The 19,962-nt window shown below is 41.5% G+C and overlaps 1 protein-coding gene across 1 annotated transcript; it reads right to left on the reverse strand.

Annotated features, from left to right (window-relative positions):
• Window positions 1-1,956: 1,956 nt before the first annotated feature.
• Window positions 1,957-2,966, reverse strand: LOC136426836 (clumping factor B-like). Its single transcript, XM_066415556.1, has 2 exons — window positions 2,463-2,966; window positions 1,957-2,004 (listed from the first exon to the last, which is right to left on the reverse strand). The coding sequence occupies exons 1-2, from the start codon at window positions 2,964-2,966 to the stop codon at window positions 1,957-1,959; spliced, it is 552 nt and encodes a 183-aa protein (XP_066271653.1).
• Window positions 2,967-19,962: the final 16,996 nt, after the last annotated feature.

Raw genomic sequence — 19,962 nt, forward strand, 5'->3', positions numbered from 1 at the left:
CTGAAAAACTCTGTCCCTCTGTAGTCTGTGATCTGATTTTATCTGGTCCAGATCAACATTTTTCAGTCTCATCTTTCTACCTAGTGATTCCCAGTCAGCCCCAAAGAGAGTAGATAACGTGTCCAGGTGTGGTTCGTCCAGCTTTATCGACGCAGGAGAAGACCGTTCACCGGTGGAAGGTGACTTGACTGCGGGGAAAATAGAACTGTAAAAAACTACATTTCGATCTTTGACCCGGGTGTATAGTAGGCTATCAAATTTGAATTTATCGCTTCCCAACTCATTCACTAGTTAGCATGGCGTCTCAAAACGTGAGTAGGGTTATTTGGACATACATTTTAGATGTAATGAGTGACTTCTTTTGGTACTTCAGTGTAACCGCATTTCCTGTCTGAACATTCATCGGCAAAGACTTAGATGAATTTAGAGTTAGACGAACTCAAGAAACAACTATTACAACATTCACTCTCTCCGGCATGCAAGGAGATCATATTTCCTGTTTTTGGTGTGTGTGTGTGTGTTTTTTTTTGGGGGGGGGGTATATCTAGACAGCATAACTCCAAGGGGATCAAATGAAATTTTTATGTGGAAATGGATAGGTGTTGCAACATATAGCGTCCCCTTTGGTGCTGAACAGGAACTGCAGTTTTTATCAAGCTATGATCATTAATCAGATTGAGTGACTTTCAAGCTTTCAAGCGCTCGAAGATGTCGTGAAAGTGTGGGATAATGTAAGGGGAGTATTTTTTTCTGAATTGCAATTGCGTTGTGTTGTTGACCTTGCAATTGGCAATAAGAAAAATCAAGAGGATAAGAATTCATGTCATAATCTTTGGCGTTCTGTTAAGTTAGGTATAGATTAAGATAATTATATGTGGATTATGCAAATTATGACGACCTATACCTGAATAATGATTATCCTAACAAGAAAGCAAAACTGCAAACAAAGTTGACCAACGATTCTCAGCTGGCAAGATAACAAGGGCACCCGCCCATCATACTTTAACCATATTCAGACCGGGCTTTTTTTGGTCATCTTGGGACGAGGCCCCCCACTTCGGACCCCTGTATCTCCTAAACTACTTATCGTATGGCCACCAAATTTTCAGGGAGTGATGTATAAGTAAAATATGTGTAACATAACAACTTTGGTGTCCTAACGACGTAATCGACGTAGTTATGGCGTCATTCATGTGGCTTTTTTGGCTGGAACCGTATGAAGATGGTATTCCCATGAAACTCAAAGGTATGCAACAAATTCTTAACGGAAATGGTAACTAACAGAATATTAATGTCTGTTAAGGCTTTTGTTGCCAATAGCAACAGTAATGACGTCAAAATTACGTCATAAAATGACGTCATATATCTTTAACCTATCCACCATCTTCGGTCCGCCATGTTGAATTTCAAAAATATCATATAAAATATAAAAGTAAATAACCCCGAAATAAAATGAGATATAATGAAAACAGACTACAAACGCTTATTTGAATGTTTTTGTATCAAATAATATCAGGTAGTGACGATTTTGAAGGGAAAATTGACTATTAATTCCTAAGCTAATGATAGGGACTTTGACCAATGATGTCATCAAATTAGCATAGTTGAGTAATATCAAACCATAAAAGTTACATGAAATTACATATGATGTAGATAATGGAAAAAAACGTGTGGTTCAGCAATAAAACCTGAAAACTTCACTGTTAAAACTGAAATTAGCAATTTTTGTAAAACATGCCTGTCAGGAACTCATTGCTATGGGAACAGGAAAAATTATTAACTTATATAATCAAATTTTTCACCTAGTTTGGTAGCTCTAGCATAGACCGTTCAGGAGTTACGCGACATCAAAGTTGGCGCGGGCCTCAAAAGCCCCCCCCCCCCTTCTAAATAGGGTTAACAGTGTTTAAGTTATAGGGAAATTTGAGAGAGAGGAATGCAGTAAAAGCAGTAAACCTAACCTGCTTTGCGCTCCATGTCGTACTTCGAATAAAAGGCGTTGATCTGGGTCATGAGAAATAGGAAAAGGTTAGTGGATTTATAAGAGTCGTAACTCTTTTACCTGTATTTACATGTAGATTGTTGCAAATAGATCTGAATTTTCGATAAGCCCTTCTGGGCAGGAATATGCAATAAAGACTATTATTATTGATAAAATGGTTTCACTTCACATTTGCTGTGTATAGAGGCCGGGGTGCCATTTTCAGAAGGTGCAATTCATATGTACAGACATTAATGTCCTGAAAGGGATATTGACATGCATAAGTAATTATTGACTGTAGTAGCAAACACTTGTTATTGCAACTTCGCCTGCTTGTTGTCTTCAATGACATGTTCTACGCATCGGTCAATTGTGTTGATATTCGGTAGGGATTATATACATACTTTGCCTTCATGTTTGCATAGAAGAAGACACAGTAAGAAACATATACCTTCCTAACAGAAGCCGCAATTTGATCCACCTTGTCCGTCAATTGTTTTACGTCAGGTGTTTTCTTTATCTTGCCCTTTTTATTACGTGATTCATTCTTCAAGGGGGATGCACTGGCCCCTTGTTCAGTTTTACTTTGATCATAGCGCGACGAAGATGTGTTCTCATCCTCTTCGTTTTCGCTGTCATGAGCTTCAGACGAATCTGCGTTATCAGAGTCTTCATCGATGTCATCATCGGTGCTAGAGGCTTCATCGGATTCACCGTCGGTGCTAGAGGCTTCATCGGATTCACCGTCGGTGCTAGAGGCTTCATCGGATTCACCGTCGGTGCTAGAGGCTTCATCGGATTCACCGTCGGTGTCACCGGATTCATCATCATTGTCTTCCTCGCATTCGTCATCGGGGATGTATTCTTCCTCGGATTCGTCATCGCCACTACTGTCGTCATGGTCGGAATCAGTATCGTCGCCGGTTTGCTCGGTGTCGGGTGTACCTTTCTCGCTGTGCTTGTGGATTTGCGTTCCACCGTCCATCCATTTTCCAGCATCAATGTGTGCCCGCAACTCATCTAAATATCAATTAGTGGAGGGTCAATACGACTATACGAATTCTGTGTGTTATACGCGGAGAACTTGTAGACTACCTTTCCTGTACACAATCTTAAAAACTTAATGAAGTCTGACATTTCTGGTACCTATGGGAATATATTTTGATATGGATGTGAACCCTATGGGAATATATTTTGATATGAATGTGAACGAAACAAGGACAGTAAGAGTCAAATATTCTACTAGATTACTCGAACTGAGAATATCACACGAGCTCACTTGTCTTTAGAATGTAACTCATTTCGTGTTTATATGGGCCTGTAGAGTTAGAAATTCAACTGACCGAGCAACCCACGTAAATATCGAGTTAGCCTGGCGTCTTGGTATCTTTCAACAGTCAAGTCAACAAGTCGAATGGCTTCATGGGCGAGGCTTGTATACTGAAGTGGCCATAGTCCATGAAACAGGATGGCCTTGACCTTATCCTGGCGTTTCAAGTTGTGTTGCCTACAACTCCGTATGGTGTCATCCTTCAACTGCATGTGCTCTCCAAGAAGGCGGAGGGTAATTTGCAAAGGCCGTATCTGTGACAGAAGGCTGAGCAGACGCCAATGGCCTGCAAGAGTGCATTGCATAAAAAAAATCTGTAATGTCTGATTACGTACAAATAAAGATACATGAGGAAACAAAACAAAATAAAACAAAAGCAATGACAAACAAATGTGGTAGATGGCGTCCAGTCAGTGCTCTCAGGCGATTTTTTTGTAAGCTGACGAAATGAAAGGTCATAGCTCATCACGATTTTAAGTAGATAACTAAACAAATTCATAATCTAAGGGTTTACTCTCTAGGTACCGACAACGATTATGATAGATTCCAGAGTGTGTTTCGTGGCACATGTTGCTTACATTGTAAATCGTATACATAATGACAGATTTGACTTACGATTACACACACGTAGATCCGGGAAGCTTTCGATCAAATCTGCCACTATGCCAAGCCGAAGTCTATGACGGAGAGTCTGACAAAAGCTGGAAATTTTCTTTTCCTCTTCTTTCATATATCCAGCGATTATGTGCTGAAGAAATTCCAAAGGCGTTGACAATCCCTTCTTATATCTCAAGTCATCCAAGAAAGTATCTCCAAGGATGCTCGCTGCTTCTGACAATACGTCTGTATGTGTATGCCGATTGGCTGATGCAAGACTTTTGATGATCAGTTTTCTATAGAATTTCAATGCCTTCTTCAAATTACCAGTTGGTTCCATAATTTCAGCTCCGCAATATGGTAGTATATCTACAAAACAAAGGAAATTGGTTCATATGACTGAAATGGAAGAAGGATCATCTGACTAGACATGCGATGTAAAATATTAAACCGCCATTGCGTACTTCAAATTCTGATTTACTCATCGGAATATTGATACAGTATCTTGTACATGCCTGCAGTCTCCAATTAAGGCTCCGCACTAGTTGTGCTGACTTCTGATATTATGAGAGGCAGGAATAACCCCGCAGGATAGCGGGACAGTTTGTATTTTCGGTGCTTTGTCAATGTTTTCCTCTTACAATATAGACGTACTGCGATGTACATGTGCGTTTTCAGAAGGTATATAATGTCTATGATTGCCAAAGCTTTGCGTCACGAGTGACAAATATTGATAACAAGATGTGTAAGGAGAGGGAGGGGGCGTTTCCGAACAGGTTCGCTCTTGCTACTTGTTCTCACGAACACACGCCTTATTTGCCAATCACTATACTTTTAAGAACAGAAAAGTTAGTAAAGGAAGATGACAGTCGGAAAGTCATACATCAAAGAAGATAGGCCTATTTTGAAGACCTATGTAACAGAGTCAATTGAGTTGCTGTCAAGTTTGAGGTAGATTGCGCAATTCGTCAGAACGTTCTCTCGCTCACTGCGGCAGCAAGGAACTTTGGCTTAGGTGACGAGGCTTTGAAAAGGGGTATGCGCGCACATTGCTATTTCGTGTATCGTAGCGTTCAAACGTTCAACGAGAAATGTAGACTTTCACCACAGTTGCAATCATCTCCATCTTGACGTTAAAATCGTTTTTATGAAACGCTCGTCGAAGTTTACACATCCAGTACCACCTGCAGAGATATCCTATCCGCCTGTGACTAGCGTTATGTTAGGTATACAGTATAGCCTCCAAGCAGGCCCAATGGATTGCAAAGACCGTATCCAACTGGAAGAAGGAGCTTGTAAAGCAATCTTAGGTTGCAATACATACTTCTTCTGCCAGTTTGATAGGTCTTCGCAACCTATAGATCTGCTTGGAGATCAGGTATACAGTGAGTTCTCGCGAAAATCGGAGGTAGAAAAATGGCATTTATCCAATCATGATAAAGCATCAATCATGATTCAGGTCAAGATTGACCCTCGCTGTATGAAACACATCATGAAGTGCCTTACAATGTCAAAGTTGTAAATTCTATCAATTACGCACACATTACCCATACCTTTAGCTTAAATTTTCAAAGAATCACGAGATACTGAAAGGTGAAAACGTCACCGTGCGGTGGAAGTCTGACAACGAGGGCCCTGGGCCTGTCGGAACAATTCCTCTGCAATGGGAAAAAACTGTTCTGACGTTGTGATACCGACGCTTAATCACGAGGGCTAGGTTATCAATGTCAGCATTAAGGGCAGTAAGTCACTGAGTTCAAGTCCCTCCTCACTAATATTTTCGTTACGATTTTCTTTTCTGCTGCATGATGGAAATTTGTCACTGGTGGGGCATTTTGCAAAGGAATAACAGCAAGGATGTTACTTGTGTGGTGCACAATGATTTTGTGCGACAGGTTTAATATGAACAACCGCGGCCTGGAGCTTGTGAAGCGGAATGGATAAACGATACAGATCCATAATCTTATAGATGATGTATTTATATTGTACGGAATTTGTCAAAATTTTGCTGGATGGAAAGAGAAGTGTTATTGCTTGGTCATTCGATGTGTAAGAATATGAACTGTACAAGGTGCCGATTACTGTCGCCAACCTCAAACACTTAAAAGCAATCATGTGACCGGTACGATTTGTTTAACCTCCAAGGTTGTTTCTGTTGACAGAGCAGCTGACCGTTTTTTTTTCGGGGGGGGGGGGGGGGTGCCCATGTGTTGTTGAAGAAGTACCAGTTATACATAGCGGAATCAGGGAGGAACGGGAAATGAAGAGAATCTTCTCAGCGTGTAAATCATTACTGATTTTAGGATAACAAGAACTTGTTTAGGATAACAAGAACTGATAATAAATTTACACATTTTGTTATTGACCCATCTATACTCGTACCTACGATATATGTGACTACGTCTTTGTATGTCTTAACTATTGCATCCAGTTTTCCCCAAACGTACGACGTACGGCGAGATCACGACGGAAGAAACCTCCATCGTAGGTACGACGCGAGTTTAACGTGACCGTAGCTTCAACTATTGTATCCGTTTTATCCCGAACGTATACGTGCGACGTACGGCGAGGTCATGACAGAAGAAACCCCCATCGCAGGTTCTAGGTACGACGAGAGTTTAATGTGACCGTAGCTTTAATCCCCCGGGTCCACTCGACTCAGCAAACGGAAGGACGGATTCAGGCTTATTTCTTCTCGTGGTTATAGTAATGCAATGATTTTTACCCGTCGAAGAAATTCTTTCACCACAAAGAGGAAGTACTTTTTGAATAACATGAAAATATTCGACGTACACAATTACATCGTACAATCGCATTTACGATGGAACCGATGGTGATTTTACCTTCAAAGAGACTTAGTAACACGGAGATTTCAAACAGCATAAGCTCCCCCTAGACACTAGTCCACCGAACTGTTCAGTACGTGTTCAAACAAAGTAAGGTACTCTGCGCTGTCCCTGCCTGAACTTGCTACGACATGTTACACAAGAGAGTGAAGAACCCATACCTTTTTCTGGTCATCTGTCTCACCAATCAGAAGTAAAACAAGCTGGGGAGGGGGTGGTGGGGCCGTGTGACAAAAGCGTTCTGACTTGGATGAAAACGATCGCCTTTGGCCTATAATCTCCTTGGTCTAAGCGAAGTAGGTGTGTCGAAATTCTATACGTTGTACCCATAACGGAGTGCATATAACGATAGACGTGAAAGGGGCGTTCTGTTATTGTATACCCATATGCAAATAAGTTGTAAAAATTTACAACCGTGGCCTCTTAAGTGACCGTAATTATCAAGTACTCATACGAATTCTTCTTTAGGGCAGCAATGGGTTATAATATACTCTTAGTCCAATTGGAAACGTCAAGCAAGCATAGGGTCCCCGCATTTTAAAGTTTGACAATTGAACTTGAGGTGAGCTTGCAGTGACGTTACACTGCCGCTGGGAGGCGCTTTCTTCCCATGTTTTGTTGGAAAAGACAAATCAACCCTTCACTTCGGTATTACGCCTTAAACGATTTCAACAAATGGGAAAATGTGGAGACTGCTCAGGGAAATGCACACAGGAAACAGATACAGAGTACTGTTGAATGGAGGGTTCTCAAGAGAATTCAGAACCACACGAGGGGTGAATCAAGATGACGTCCTGTCTTTGATGTGCTACCTACATACTACAAACGACTTACATGAAGAACTAAAGAAACTGAAGTGCGGAGTCTCAGTGGGTCAACTGCAGCACACCAGGCCTGACCGATGATATCTCCCTCCTGGCCAGCTCAAGGAACGACCTGCAAACCATGATCAACAAGATGGAAGACTATGGAAGAAGATGGCGTTTCCAGTTTGCTCCGGAAAAAGAGCAAGTGTGTAGTGTTTGGGCAGAGAAAGAAGGAATATCCCTCAATAGAACCAAACACGGGATGGAGAATGGGAGCATGCACCATCCCAGAAGTCACATGTGGGAGTGATACATGAAGCCGGCCTGCGATCAGCCAGTGCAACAGAAAAAGCTTGTCAGAAGGGAAAGGAGAAGACAAGTGCAATATTAGCCAATGGTTTGGAAGGTAGGAGGCTGAACCCTGTCACCACCAAAAAGCTCTACCACACGCTCGTTTTACCCAGCATGCTGCATGGATGTGAGCTATGGTTCCCAACTTCCACAGAAATGCAGAAGCTAGAGGGTGTTAGGGCAAATGCAAAGCGTATGCAGGGTATGAACTTTCAGACCGAGAGAAATGCGAGCCTTGCAGCCAATTTCAATTCAATTCAATACAGTTTATTAAATCAACCTTGCAGCGTTACATAAAAGCTGAATTGTGTTGATTTTTACACAAACACTATACACAACATCATCCACAATTAATCAAAAAACAATAAGCATGTAACATGAATTAACATATAACCGCGCATACATTTCCAAAGCCGTACACATTTAAGAGCAAATGCCACTCGTCTAGAAACATCATTGGTAATGAAACTAACAGTATCCTTGTTGTACAGGCGGATAGCCTGGTGGAGGAATGAGTTTTTGAGTCTTGTGTACGAGCTGCTGGTACAGTGATGGCCGTGCCATTTCTCAAGGTTCGCCCTGAGGCCAGAGCCCTAGCAGGAGGAACCATGTCGTGCAGTGGGTGATTTTCCTCCAGCATGTTTCTAAATAGTTTTACAGCTGCAGCCTCACGGCGTACTTTCAAAGTTGGCAATGTGGGCACCTCCCTTCTTCCTCCCAGAGAGATTATTCGCAGCGCTCTCTTTTGTGCCCTCTCCATGTTTTGCTCCTGCTCTTTGTTACAGCCTACAAGTAGCACGTGGCCATACTCTAGTACAGGTCTGATTAATGTAATGTATATTTGCACCAAGTCAGCAACGCTGGTCCCTTGTTTTGTAAGTGGAGTCTGCGAGAGGCCTTCGTGACCATAGAGCTAACTTGTTCATTAAAAGTCAAATTCTTGTCCAGAATAAAACCCAGGCCCTTGGCTAGCCCAACACATGACACTTGTTGTCCCCCGAGACATAGTTCTGGTGGAACAGGAACTGATCTGTTAAAGCAAATTTGTAGCAGCTGGCTTTTCTTGCCATTTAAAGTCATCTTGTTGTCACAAGCCCACTCGTCAAGCTGGCACGCTTCCTCCTCCACTGTCTTGTCACTGTCAACCACAGCCACTTGGAGGGTACGCGACAAGCTGACGTCATCGGCGTAGCCCACATTTAGAGTACTACAATACACCGGTGACCTTGTGCTCATAAAAAGCAAGAACAGATAGGGCGAGAGAACTCCAAATGTAAGTGTACACCAGGTGCTAAACTTGCCGTGGGTCACTACTCTTTGCTGTCTATGTTGAAGGTAGTCATGTATCTATGACACCATGTGCGGGCTCGCTTGCAGGTTGATATCACAGGTCAGGAGTAGAGCATGGTCTACCCGATCGAAAGCCTTGCTCATATCTGCGAAGAGAGCTCTAACTAGAGTTGGCTTCTTGGAGGCAAATGCAGACAACCAGGTTTGCACCATGCGTACCAGTGCTATGGTAGTCATATAGGCATACTGGTCCCGAATAACCGCAGTCAGAGAGGGGAGTAGTCTCTTAAGAATGCATCTTTCTAGTAATTTTGCCAAGCCCTGGGAATGATGCCACTCAGAGCGATACTGGAAAAACACAAGCTACTCGAAAAAGGGCAGTCGGATGGACGCCCGAAACGTCCGATTTTTATCCTAATTTGTCCAGTAGTAATGTTTAAATTGTTCCACTCTATTTGCTAACCTGGATGTTTAACATTCATAAACAAGCTACTGCTGTTTGGGAGACTGACAACATTACACCGCACGTGCTTGGCGAAGAAGATCTTATTATACAGGTTGTACTAACATGTGATAAACTCAAGCAAATGGAAGTCAGAAGCATTCGTAGTAGACTGCGTCGAGATTGCAGAGCAATATAGTCTCCAAGTCTACCTCGAGCAGTACTGGACCGCAATGGAATTCACAAGCAAAGACCAGTGGAAGACCATAGTCAAGGCAGCGGTAGCAGAAACGGAAGAAGGAAGATGAAGAGAGAGGGTACACGATCACACAACATGCCCAAGATTCTACAAGACACATGAGACAAACAGGAGACCACACAAAGCTATGGCACCTGGCAAAAAAGAAGCCCACGCATAGAGAGAATCTGCGAAGGGTCATACACATGAGTACAGCGCAAGCACCCAGACCATGCCCCACATGCTGAGACTTTACCTATACCAGGAAACAAGAGTCAGGAAAGGACACTAGAGAATGTATATCAGGGTCACAGCTTGGAAATTGTGAAAGGTGATATGACTGATGACCATGTGACTATGTGTTATGACAACTTATAAGCCGTTGAAAAATTATACCCGATGAGGGCAGTAGAGACCGAAGTGAAATCGAACACTACAGTAGAACAACGAGTGCCACAGGCTGAGACATATAGATGTGACGGATGGCATGTACCGTGAGATTTGTAAATATGTTTTTGGTTTCTAAATATGTATTAACACTGTTATATTTTAGATGTGCTATGCTCTCCTATGGGAGGTATAAAGAATTTGGAAGATGAATGAATGAATGAATGGAGACCTTTATTGTACATTCGTGCCCCGAGGGGCTAGATAAAGGTCGACGAAAGTGATAAGCTAAGATAATCCAGTAGAGTCAACTTCTTCTCGCGTCTTTGTGTATATGTATAAACAGATCATGTTTCTTATCCCCTTATCATTTCGACGTCTCATCGAGATCTACCCACATACCAAGTATCAAGATCAAGGCATTCTTGAGATGTGTCCATTGACAGACAGACAGACACACACACACACACACACACACACACACACACACACACACACACACACACACACACACAGACACCCGAAAAGATTACCTTCTTGGCAAAGGTGATTAGGCTGTTTAGGTGCCGAACTGTCCACTTCCGCATGGTTACCAAGTGGTCCTGTAACTGATGCAATAAAATACCCTGCCTCTCTTATCGGCAGGCCATAAACAGAATCAGAATCATTATATAAGGAACCTTCTTTTCATAAAGGCAACCGTACGCGTCATGCTGAACGTTGCAATTCTCATTCTCACGAGGATATTGGCTCCTACCTTTCTGAGGAGTAAGTTTACTTTCGGCGACAATGACAACACTTTGACGGGACACGTACTTTCGTTGCTATTGACTGCTAAGGTCAATATTGACATTCCTGGATTTATGCTTGGTGAAAAGCCCGACAGTATCCCGCGCGCTTGGCTACGCTTTCCCACTTAATGTAATAATTCCCCATAGTTAAGTTAAGTGTCTCAGTAGGGAAGAACACATAATAAGAACAGGAGGGTAAGAGGAACGAACACTCCTTGAATCCTGAATTTTACAGGTCAACCGCTAGAATATTCCCAATAAGTTGATATTTGAGCGTGATTGCCAACGAAAAGAACAAAAGGCGCAAGCAGAAAACCGCCAATTGATAACTTTGATCCTACCTAGATTATGTTGTAGTCTCGGGGAATCACTGATTCGAACTAAAATGAGTAATTTACATGCCGTGAACACCTCTCTGATTAATAACATACACACACAAACACACATAATTCCAAAGCGTGTGCTTTCTGTGCATTCGAACCTGAAAAGACAGCGCCTCCTAGCAGTAGCTACATGTAGAGTAAGGCCACATTCACAACTCAATAAATACCTTCGCTGAGAAGGTTATGCAGAGGGTAGCGTTTGTGTGTAGTGGACCACCATAACTCGAGAATGTCTTGATTTAGCATGTTGGTAGGTTTTGATGAGACCTGAAAATGATTGGATTTTGGGCCCCTAGCGGCTTCTAACGGTACTGCAGCGGAACTTCCTGGTTTGATATCTCGTGTTCTGGACATGCTATGGAACCGATTTTTGAGTGGTAGATGTATCTTTGGACAGAGAGTAAGTGGTATGGGATTGGGCCCCCTAGCGGCTTTTTTGGAACTACAGGAGCAGGTTTTGCGTCTGACTTTGAAAGGGAAATAACTCCAGAAGGGCTTGATGGATGGTAATGATTTTTGGTAAGTAGATAGCTTGAGTGATGATGTACATGATTAGATACTTCTAATGCAAATCAGTATCTATTTTGCATAATTCATGAAGAAAGTTTATACATCCGCCAACTTCCATGATAGGACTCTGAAATATGTGACATATGTAACTGAGGGAGAGAGAAATATTAATTGATATGAACTATGCAAACGAAGACCTCATTTACATAATTTATGAGAAAATACCATAACAAGATGGCCTTGATGGATGGTCATGATTTTTGGTATGTTGATAGCTTACGTGATGCTTAGTATGAGTGGACGATTATTATGCAAATCAGATTCTAATTTGCATAATTTATGAGGAAACTTTAAAAATCCGCTTTGTTCTATGATATTACTATTCAAATTGTATCTGAGGAAGAGGAAACGGACGAAAATTGATGCGCGCGCTAATATCATCCATAAAATCAAATAAACATGGCCTCAGCCTTCTTGTAAGATTTTGACAAAACGTCCAGGTAGTTCAAGAGCAATTTGCTAGGAGGCCCAAACCTACACCACTTTTGTATTAGACGTCTACGTCAGGTACTAAACGTGACGTACATATGGTTGTGGCATTTTCAGATCAAAATATCGTATCATCGTAAACGTTGCGTTTTCGATTTAGGTAAGCTACGTACATAAATGGGTTATGTTAACGTACCACGTTAACGTAACATATTTACGCCCTTTAAGTTATCATAACAAACTACGTTAACATAACGTAGTCATAGTTATAATAACTCATTACGTTAACGTGACATAGTCATGCATATTATCATAACGCAGCGCGTTAACGTAACGGACACTAGAGTGAACCTCAGTCTATAATAGACGTGTTCTGGTGACGTCATTAGTTTTTGTTGCGTATAACGTCTATAATAGACGTGATCTGGTGACGTCATCAGTTCATGTTGTTTAAAACGTCTATGATAGACGTGTTCTGGTGACGTCATCAGTTTATGTTGTGTAAAGGCCACAGAACACAATGTATCAATGGGCGACCCAGTGCGTACAAAGTAGTAGGGACACCATTTTTTATGCCTGGCTAGAAGTCCTATGTGAGACTTAACCAGGGGAGGGCTGTGCTGTGTGGCATAGAAATATACTGTCTGTATTGGATTGTGAAGCTTTTTGTTCGTGTATATGCGAAAGTGCGCCAGTGATCAGCCATTGGTTGGCAATCAGGGTGGTCGTGAGCTGGCTGCCACCATTGCTTGTGAGGATTACCGTCCAGTAGGGTGACAGTTTACAGTTTTACAGTGGATAAGTTTTTATTGGGGATAATTTTTCATATATTAAAGACGCAATTTTCAATTGGTGCATTGTTCATGAGGGACAGTTTTTCATGGGGGACATGTTTTGGGGGCCTCGGGAACCAACATTTCATGGGCACAATCTTTATGGAGGACCATTGTTCAAGAGGGGCAATTTTCCATGATGTGAGACAATTTTTCACGAGGGAACCTTTTTTCATGAGGGTCTATTTTAAATAGGAAAACTTTTTCATGGCTGACAAATTTTCACGGGAGACTTTTTATGGGCACAATTTCTCATGGGGGACACTTTTTAATGAGGGACAATTTTCATGGGAGGCAATTTTTTGATGGGAGAATTTTATAAGGAAAATCTTTGATGAGGAGGATCATTTTTAATGTGAAAATTTTTTTCATGGCTGCCAATTTCTCATGGGGGACATTTTTTAATACTTGAGCAAGAGAAAAAAAAACGTATGGCAGTTGTTTGTGTTACTTCCATGTAAAGAATGATGCAACATTTTGTTTCATTCATCGAAAATATGTAATATGTAATCCCTCACATTGCGCAGCTGAAGTCGGATCCCGACGTGTACATCGCTCTGTACGTCGGTCCTGATGACGAACTAGCGGATATCCCCGGCAGTGCAGGCTGCGACATCTGCGACATCTGGTCGCCTATGGCAACAACAGGTACGCCATGATGAAAAATCTGGTGGATGTGCTGCGTCTGATCGTCATGGAATAGAAACGGCTGGCCTATCCCGTGTCTGAGGACAATATGATGTCCATTCTTTATTGATAAACAACCTTGCCTTCTTAGATTTTCATGGGCAACGTAAACTGCATAGTTCGAAAGAGAGGCATATGAAACGTCTTTCGTTATCTTTCTTAATCTCATACACTTTGTGAAAAGTGTAATGGAACCCGATTCCTAAGCTTCTGGATTAATTAAAGGCATTGTAAGAATATCCGGATTACACAAACTATTTTGGGTATAAGCTGTGCGACATCCCCAGTTAAATTACCATCTCAAGATTAAACATAATGGGATCTTTTTGTGTGTGTAGCATAATCCACCACAAGGCTCTTAATTCCCAACCAAGATATTGGCAGAAGGTTAACGTTTCGCACGTTTCTATTTTACCTTCATTTGCACCTGCGTAGATATTATAGGGGGGAGGGCTGTGTGTTTTTTATGTATTCTATCACGGAAGGAAAAATGTTGCATTAAAAGAAACCCAAGCAATATTACGGTCTGAAAATTGGATTTTGAAAGCCAATTTATTTAGTCATTTCTATACATGATTAGTCTGAACAACACCATCAAAATGTAAAGCGTCATGCATGATGCAAAACTATGACTTCGGTGTGATGTGAGAACTCACTGAAAATCGTCGCGGTTTTTTAGGCTTGCGAAACTAAGGGAATCATCGTACGGCTCGTTTTTGCGCGGTTTTAAAATGCACAAACTATAAAGTCATTACGCAAATGTGCTAAACAGTGTTAGTAAATGTCACTACCATCAAGATTCCTTTTTATTTTCATTTTTCTGGCCCTTATATTGCTGTGGTTGCCTTTAAAACAGTTTCTTCTTTCGTTCCAGAAAAACATGTCAACAATCGGGACCGGACGGTTGTGACTTTTGTTGCATTCAAAGTAGCAGTTGTTCAATTACATAATTGGATAGGACGTAGTTTGAGGGGCTGCGTACTATATGTGTTTGAGTAGAAATAAAGTTAGTTAACAGAGTTGTAGTATGTAGTTTATTAGGCTAGACCATGTAAAGATATTTTGTCTTGTTGATCTCCTAAGCCTTAGGCTAAGGCCCTGTTGATTTGATTATATGGATGACACCCGCGCATGCATACATTTTTAGTCCATTTCCAAATTTTCAAAAAAGGTTTTCTGCCATACTGTAAATCTTAAAAATGAGAAAATATATTCAGAAAACGGATACTAATGTCGCAGAATGCCAAAATAAATTCCAAAGTCAAAGAAGTTTTGAAAGAACAAAAATGAAGAACCTATATTTCGGTATACCATAGACTGTGTTTAGTTTTGTTCGTCCTTCCTGCATTGTCCTAACCACGTAGATTTCATAATGAATACAGTTTTTTTGCACGCTCGCATCAGTTTTTTGGTTCCCAGAGGATATCATCCATATAATTGAATCAACATGGCCTAATCGGAGACACGACTGCACCATACTAACCAAAATCAAGGCCCATATTAACTCCAACTATATTAGTATTTTTGAATACTTAGAATGTCCTTATGCAGCTTTCCTTAGGAGCCGAAAACCGCAAAGACTGTCATACATTCAAATTTCGCGCCTACCTGATAATTGATAATTCACTTAGCAATTGGTAAATACTTCCTTTCAACCTATCAACCAAGCTTACTTGGGTCAGATACCTGATGGAGGCCGGGAGATTCGGTCGAAATTCCTGTGAGTTAATTCTTGTGGGTTAGAGAACTGTTTATGTCTTCTATTCAAGATCTGACACAACGTCAAGTCGGCCCTTACGCCCTCCTTGTACATTGACTATTGTCTGATTTCAACCAAAAAGAGGTGCCCTCCTGCGATGGTCAACATCAAAATGGAATACCGAAAAATGGGGAAATTTGTCATGTCCCTGACTGTAGTTGTAGATGTGACACCAGTGTGGTAGCTTTGAGTGTTTTTACAGCGCTTTTGGTTTCTTTTTGAAAATTAAGGCATCTTGATTTTATCTTTCTGCCCATCTTCTACATAATTTCGTCCTATACACATGTTTAGCTCTGTTGATAAAAGTAATTTCCAATTTACTTCTGCTGACAAAATCAATTTCCTTCGAACTTGGTCATATGCATTGCAGTTTGCTTATTTACCCGGGGGTGGGTGTTGGCACCTGGTGTAATAGCGTAACCAAATTAGTCTGAGTTTGTTGATGAACTAAACATTCAATGGACCCGTCGCCCACGGAAAAGATAGCTCAACACACACTGCAGTTTCTGTATGTGCTGCCAGACCGGGTGAAGTCTGCCATATTTGGTTGACGTATTGCTGTGTTACTATATTTGGTATTCCTTGTTCAGTGTTGTCTTTCTCATTAAGGCTTAGCCTTTCGTAGTAGCCAATGGCTGTATTATTTTCCAGGCACACCGGTGAATGATTAGATACTGCATTGTACAATTGTACACTGATTACTTTGCGTTTGGCCATTCGACCCGACAATGTGATAATTATGGATCCAGTGTATCTGAAACAATTATGTTCTAAATATGTGGAACTTAAAGTTATCTCGAACCAGCTTAGCTCAATGAACAGTTGAGCTAATTTTCCACTGGCCATGACAGAGAAGTCAGACGCTATGTACAGTACTTTCAGGTTCATATTACGTGGAAATTCTTCTAGCTCTTTTCGACAAGAACAATGATCAGTGGACCACGGCTAAAACTCCGCAATAGCGACAAAGTCGGGATTGGAACTCACGACCTCTTGGTCCAGAGGCAGGGTCAATAACCGCTGGAGTAGGCAAGCTACACAGCATTCTACGTTTTTAGAATGCACGATGTAATTTTTTCTTGATTGACACCTTCGAGATTTTTTTACGTAAAAATCGATAATGTCGTTCTCTATAAATACTGTCCTCAACTGGAAAAATCAATGTTTCAATCAACCAACCAACCATACGCCTACACGTACGATCTTGATCATATGTATGCATTGTATTTTGCTCATTTTACCTGCTTGTGATTGTTTACCTATAGGTGGTGTGATTATGCATCCCAAATTTGTCTGGGTTTGTTGATGAACTGAATAGCGAAGACACCCTTTGCCCACAGAAAAGATACACGAAACCGTTTAATAGAGTTGACTTGCTACCGTTTGTGTGTATCGCACAGCCGATTTGAGGTGCAACACGCCATACGGGACTATCAGGTCTGATTCACTCACATTGGAACGCACACCTACTCTTACCGACTGTTGTGGGGTCTTTAACGTGCTCGAGGTGTGACTTTCCTCGTTAGGGACGTCTGGCTTAACATCCCGTTCAAAGGACTGCAACCTTTTCCAGTAGCGTGCAAATCGAAAGGTGCATCAAGTTTGCGAGTCTCTGGCTTGAAACCAAGAAAAGAACGGGTCGCCTTTAGCGTGGTGGCAACAACCCTGAAAACTACAAGACAAATTACATACAAAAAGAAGGATGGTGACACGGAATATTCTGTGCACAGAGTGACCTGCTTTACTTTCATAGATGATGCCAAACGCATTTCGTTCTTTAACGTGTCCGAAATAAACCGAGACAACATAACAAACCGCTTTTCAACAAAGTCTGCTTTGAATGCGTTTATTGATACTTCTTCTTCAAATTCAAATAGCACAAACAACAACACATGTACATCAACAACCCTAGAAACAAAAAATGACACAGTCGTGGGAACAACCAGAGAACCGCTTTTTCCTTCCATTCAGACCGAAGTCACTCCAGATGTAGTTGAACGAACGTATTCAACTCTTATAACGTTACTAATCTCTGTAATAGCGGGTTCAGCTTTTCTTATCAGCCTCCTTGCTTTGTTTTGCTACGCAAACAGACGTAGGAATAATCAAAGTCTGAAACACGACCGATCAAATGTCCCTTTTTCGGAACAGGCCCCACATGCCCTTCAGGGTAACCCATGGTATGAAACCTCTGCGCATGACTCGACAACAGTGCTCGCGACCACGCAGGACTCAGGTCAAGCAAACGACAACGCGTACAATCAAATCAACGAGGAAGACGTATACATGCCGTCTGGCCACGACTACTGCGAAATAAAAGACGAGGATGCCAGCGGTGAAACTCAACAAGTGACTGATACTAATGTTTACAAGAACATATTGAACAAAAACACTGACAATGTATCAGGACAGGGCTCGCAAACCGAGAAATGTGAGGGCGGGGAAGAGTCTGTGACTTTTTATGCGGCAGCATCCGCGGCAGTAAAGTTGCCGGAAACTAGCAATGTTGGCACTAAGCCTGCCTTTTACAATACGGACATCGACAAGATCGCTCCTGTTGACTGTAGAATGGAGAAATTATCTACCACAGAGCCTGCCCTGTACAAGACGGACACCGACAATGTCGCGACCTTAAACTGTAGAATGGAGAAACTATCTACCACAGAGCCTACCCTGTACAAGACGGACACCGACAATGTCGCGACTGTAAACTGTAGAATGGAGAAACTATCTACCACGGAACCTGCCCTGTACAAGACGGACACAGACAAGCTCGCTTCAGTTAACTGTAGAATATCAGTCACGAACTTTGCCGACCCAGCTCAGACAGCATACGAACTGACTGACCATACAGACATTTCCTATGAAACATCGGGTGACGTCACACGTTGCATGTAACTCAAGGAAGGACATCCTGTCTATGTATATGGATTTTCTGTAAATGTCAATTCATAGTTGATATTCATATCTCTGCTAACAGGTCTACTATTTACATCATTACACTGTAAATGTGATGGGCTCATTGTAAAGAATGGTGACGCATTTTTAGAACTACTCCCATTTCATGTAACTAATATGTAGATGTTCCTGAATTATACTCAAAATATCATTTTAATTGAATTTGTATCTGAAAATGAAATGGTCATGAATTGTAACTTTTGTCAAGTCAAGGCCTTTATTTTTCTGGTTTTTGATGTTGTTAATAAGGCTGAATTGTTACCAAAACGCTTTATTCAACCGTCTTCCTTCAGAGTCACAGTGTCATTACCAACGGTACCGGTAAAAACTTTGGTAAATAATGTGACCTTGGCGATATCAAGATCGGTTTGAACTTAACGGACATTTTTGTATTGATTATGAAACGGTTTAGCTGCCATGCTGGCATGTAAACAACACCTATAGGTAAGGTATGATTGAGGTTTGTTACTTTACGAAAGTTTTTTTGCCATATTTTCACCATAAACAAGACAGAAAACTTTTCCTGACCTTAAGCTTGTTCGGAGGCACGAAGTTGTCGAATGTGTAGAATTCGAATCCGTGTCCATAGCAACTGCGGTAAACATGGCGTTCGAACTTATGATGGGAGGAATAAACTTACGATTTGCGTACTGGAAAGGGGAACTTCTGTCAAGAATCGTGTTGTACTGGAGAAATCTAAAGAAATATGCTCCGGTGAGGTAAAGTTTTGAATGTAGATGATATTTGATCATTTGGAAGTCCCTCAATAATAAGATTGGTTTACTTTTGGTTGTAATGTGACTCGTCATTCCTGTCTTTATCACTGGAACAGCAACCGACTAGTTACGGTTGTGATAGAGATTGGTAGTGCGCTGTTATGTAGTACAAATGTATCATATCTCGTTAACGCGTTGCCAGATCAACTTAAGGTATTAGTCAGTATAATTAAAGTTCTGTGTATGTTCTGTTCATCCGTCACTAAATATTAACGAACTTGAGGATTGGGCTTATTTTGTGCACAACTTCCACAATCAATTCAAGATTGTTTTATCCTACAATCCTCGGGGACCGCCACCTTAGCCTGGGACATACTCCCCACCCCTACTTTGCCCATTGCCCTGGCAGATCGTTCCCCACAATTAAAAAAGAAACAACCAGACATGTGCACCTAGCATGTCGACGTCCCATAACTCCGTATTGGACCCGAAACACCTGCGCTCTCTTCTCACACGTTTCCGTCTCAGGAATTACAGTTTAAACTTAAATTTGTACATTCTCAATTTA

This window comes from Branchiostoma lanceolatum, chromosome 2 (assembly GCF_035083965.1).
Source record: "Branchiostoma lanceolatum isolate klBraLanc5 chromosome 2, klBraLanc5.hap2, whole genome shotgun sequence".
Lineage (NCBI taxonomy): Eukaryota > Metazoa > Chordata > Leptocardii > Amphioxiformes > Branchiostomatidae > Branchiostoma > Branchiostoma lanceolatum.

Bases quoted from the DNA above. Each gene is read 5' to 3' on its own strand.
- LOC136426836 (XM_066415556.1), bottom strand. From the start codon at position 2,966: ATGGACGGTGGAACGCAAATCCACAAGCACAGCGAGAAAGGTACACCC. The intron at 2,005-2,462 runs GTGGATCAAATT...CTCATGACCCAG, and splicing joins TAAAACAATTGACGGACAAG to ATCAACGCCTTTTATTCGAA.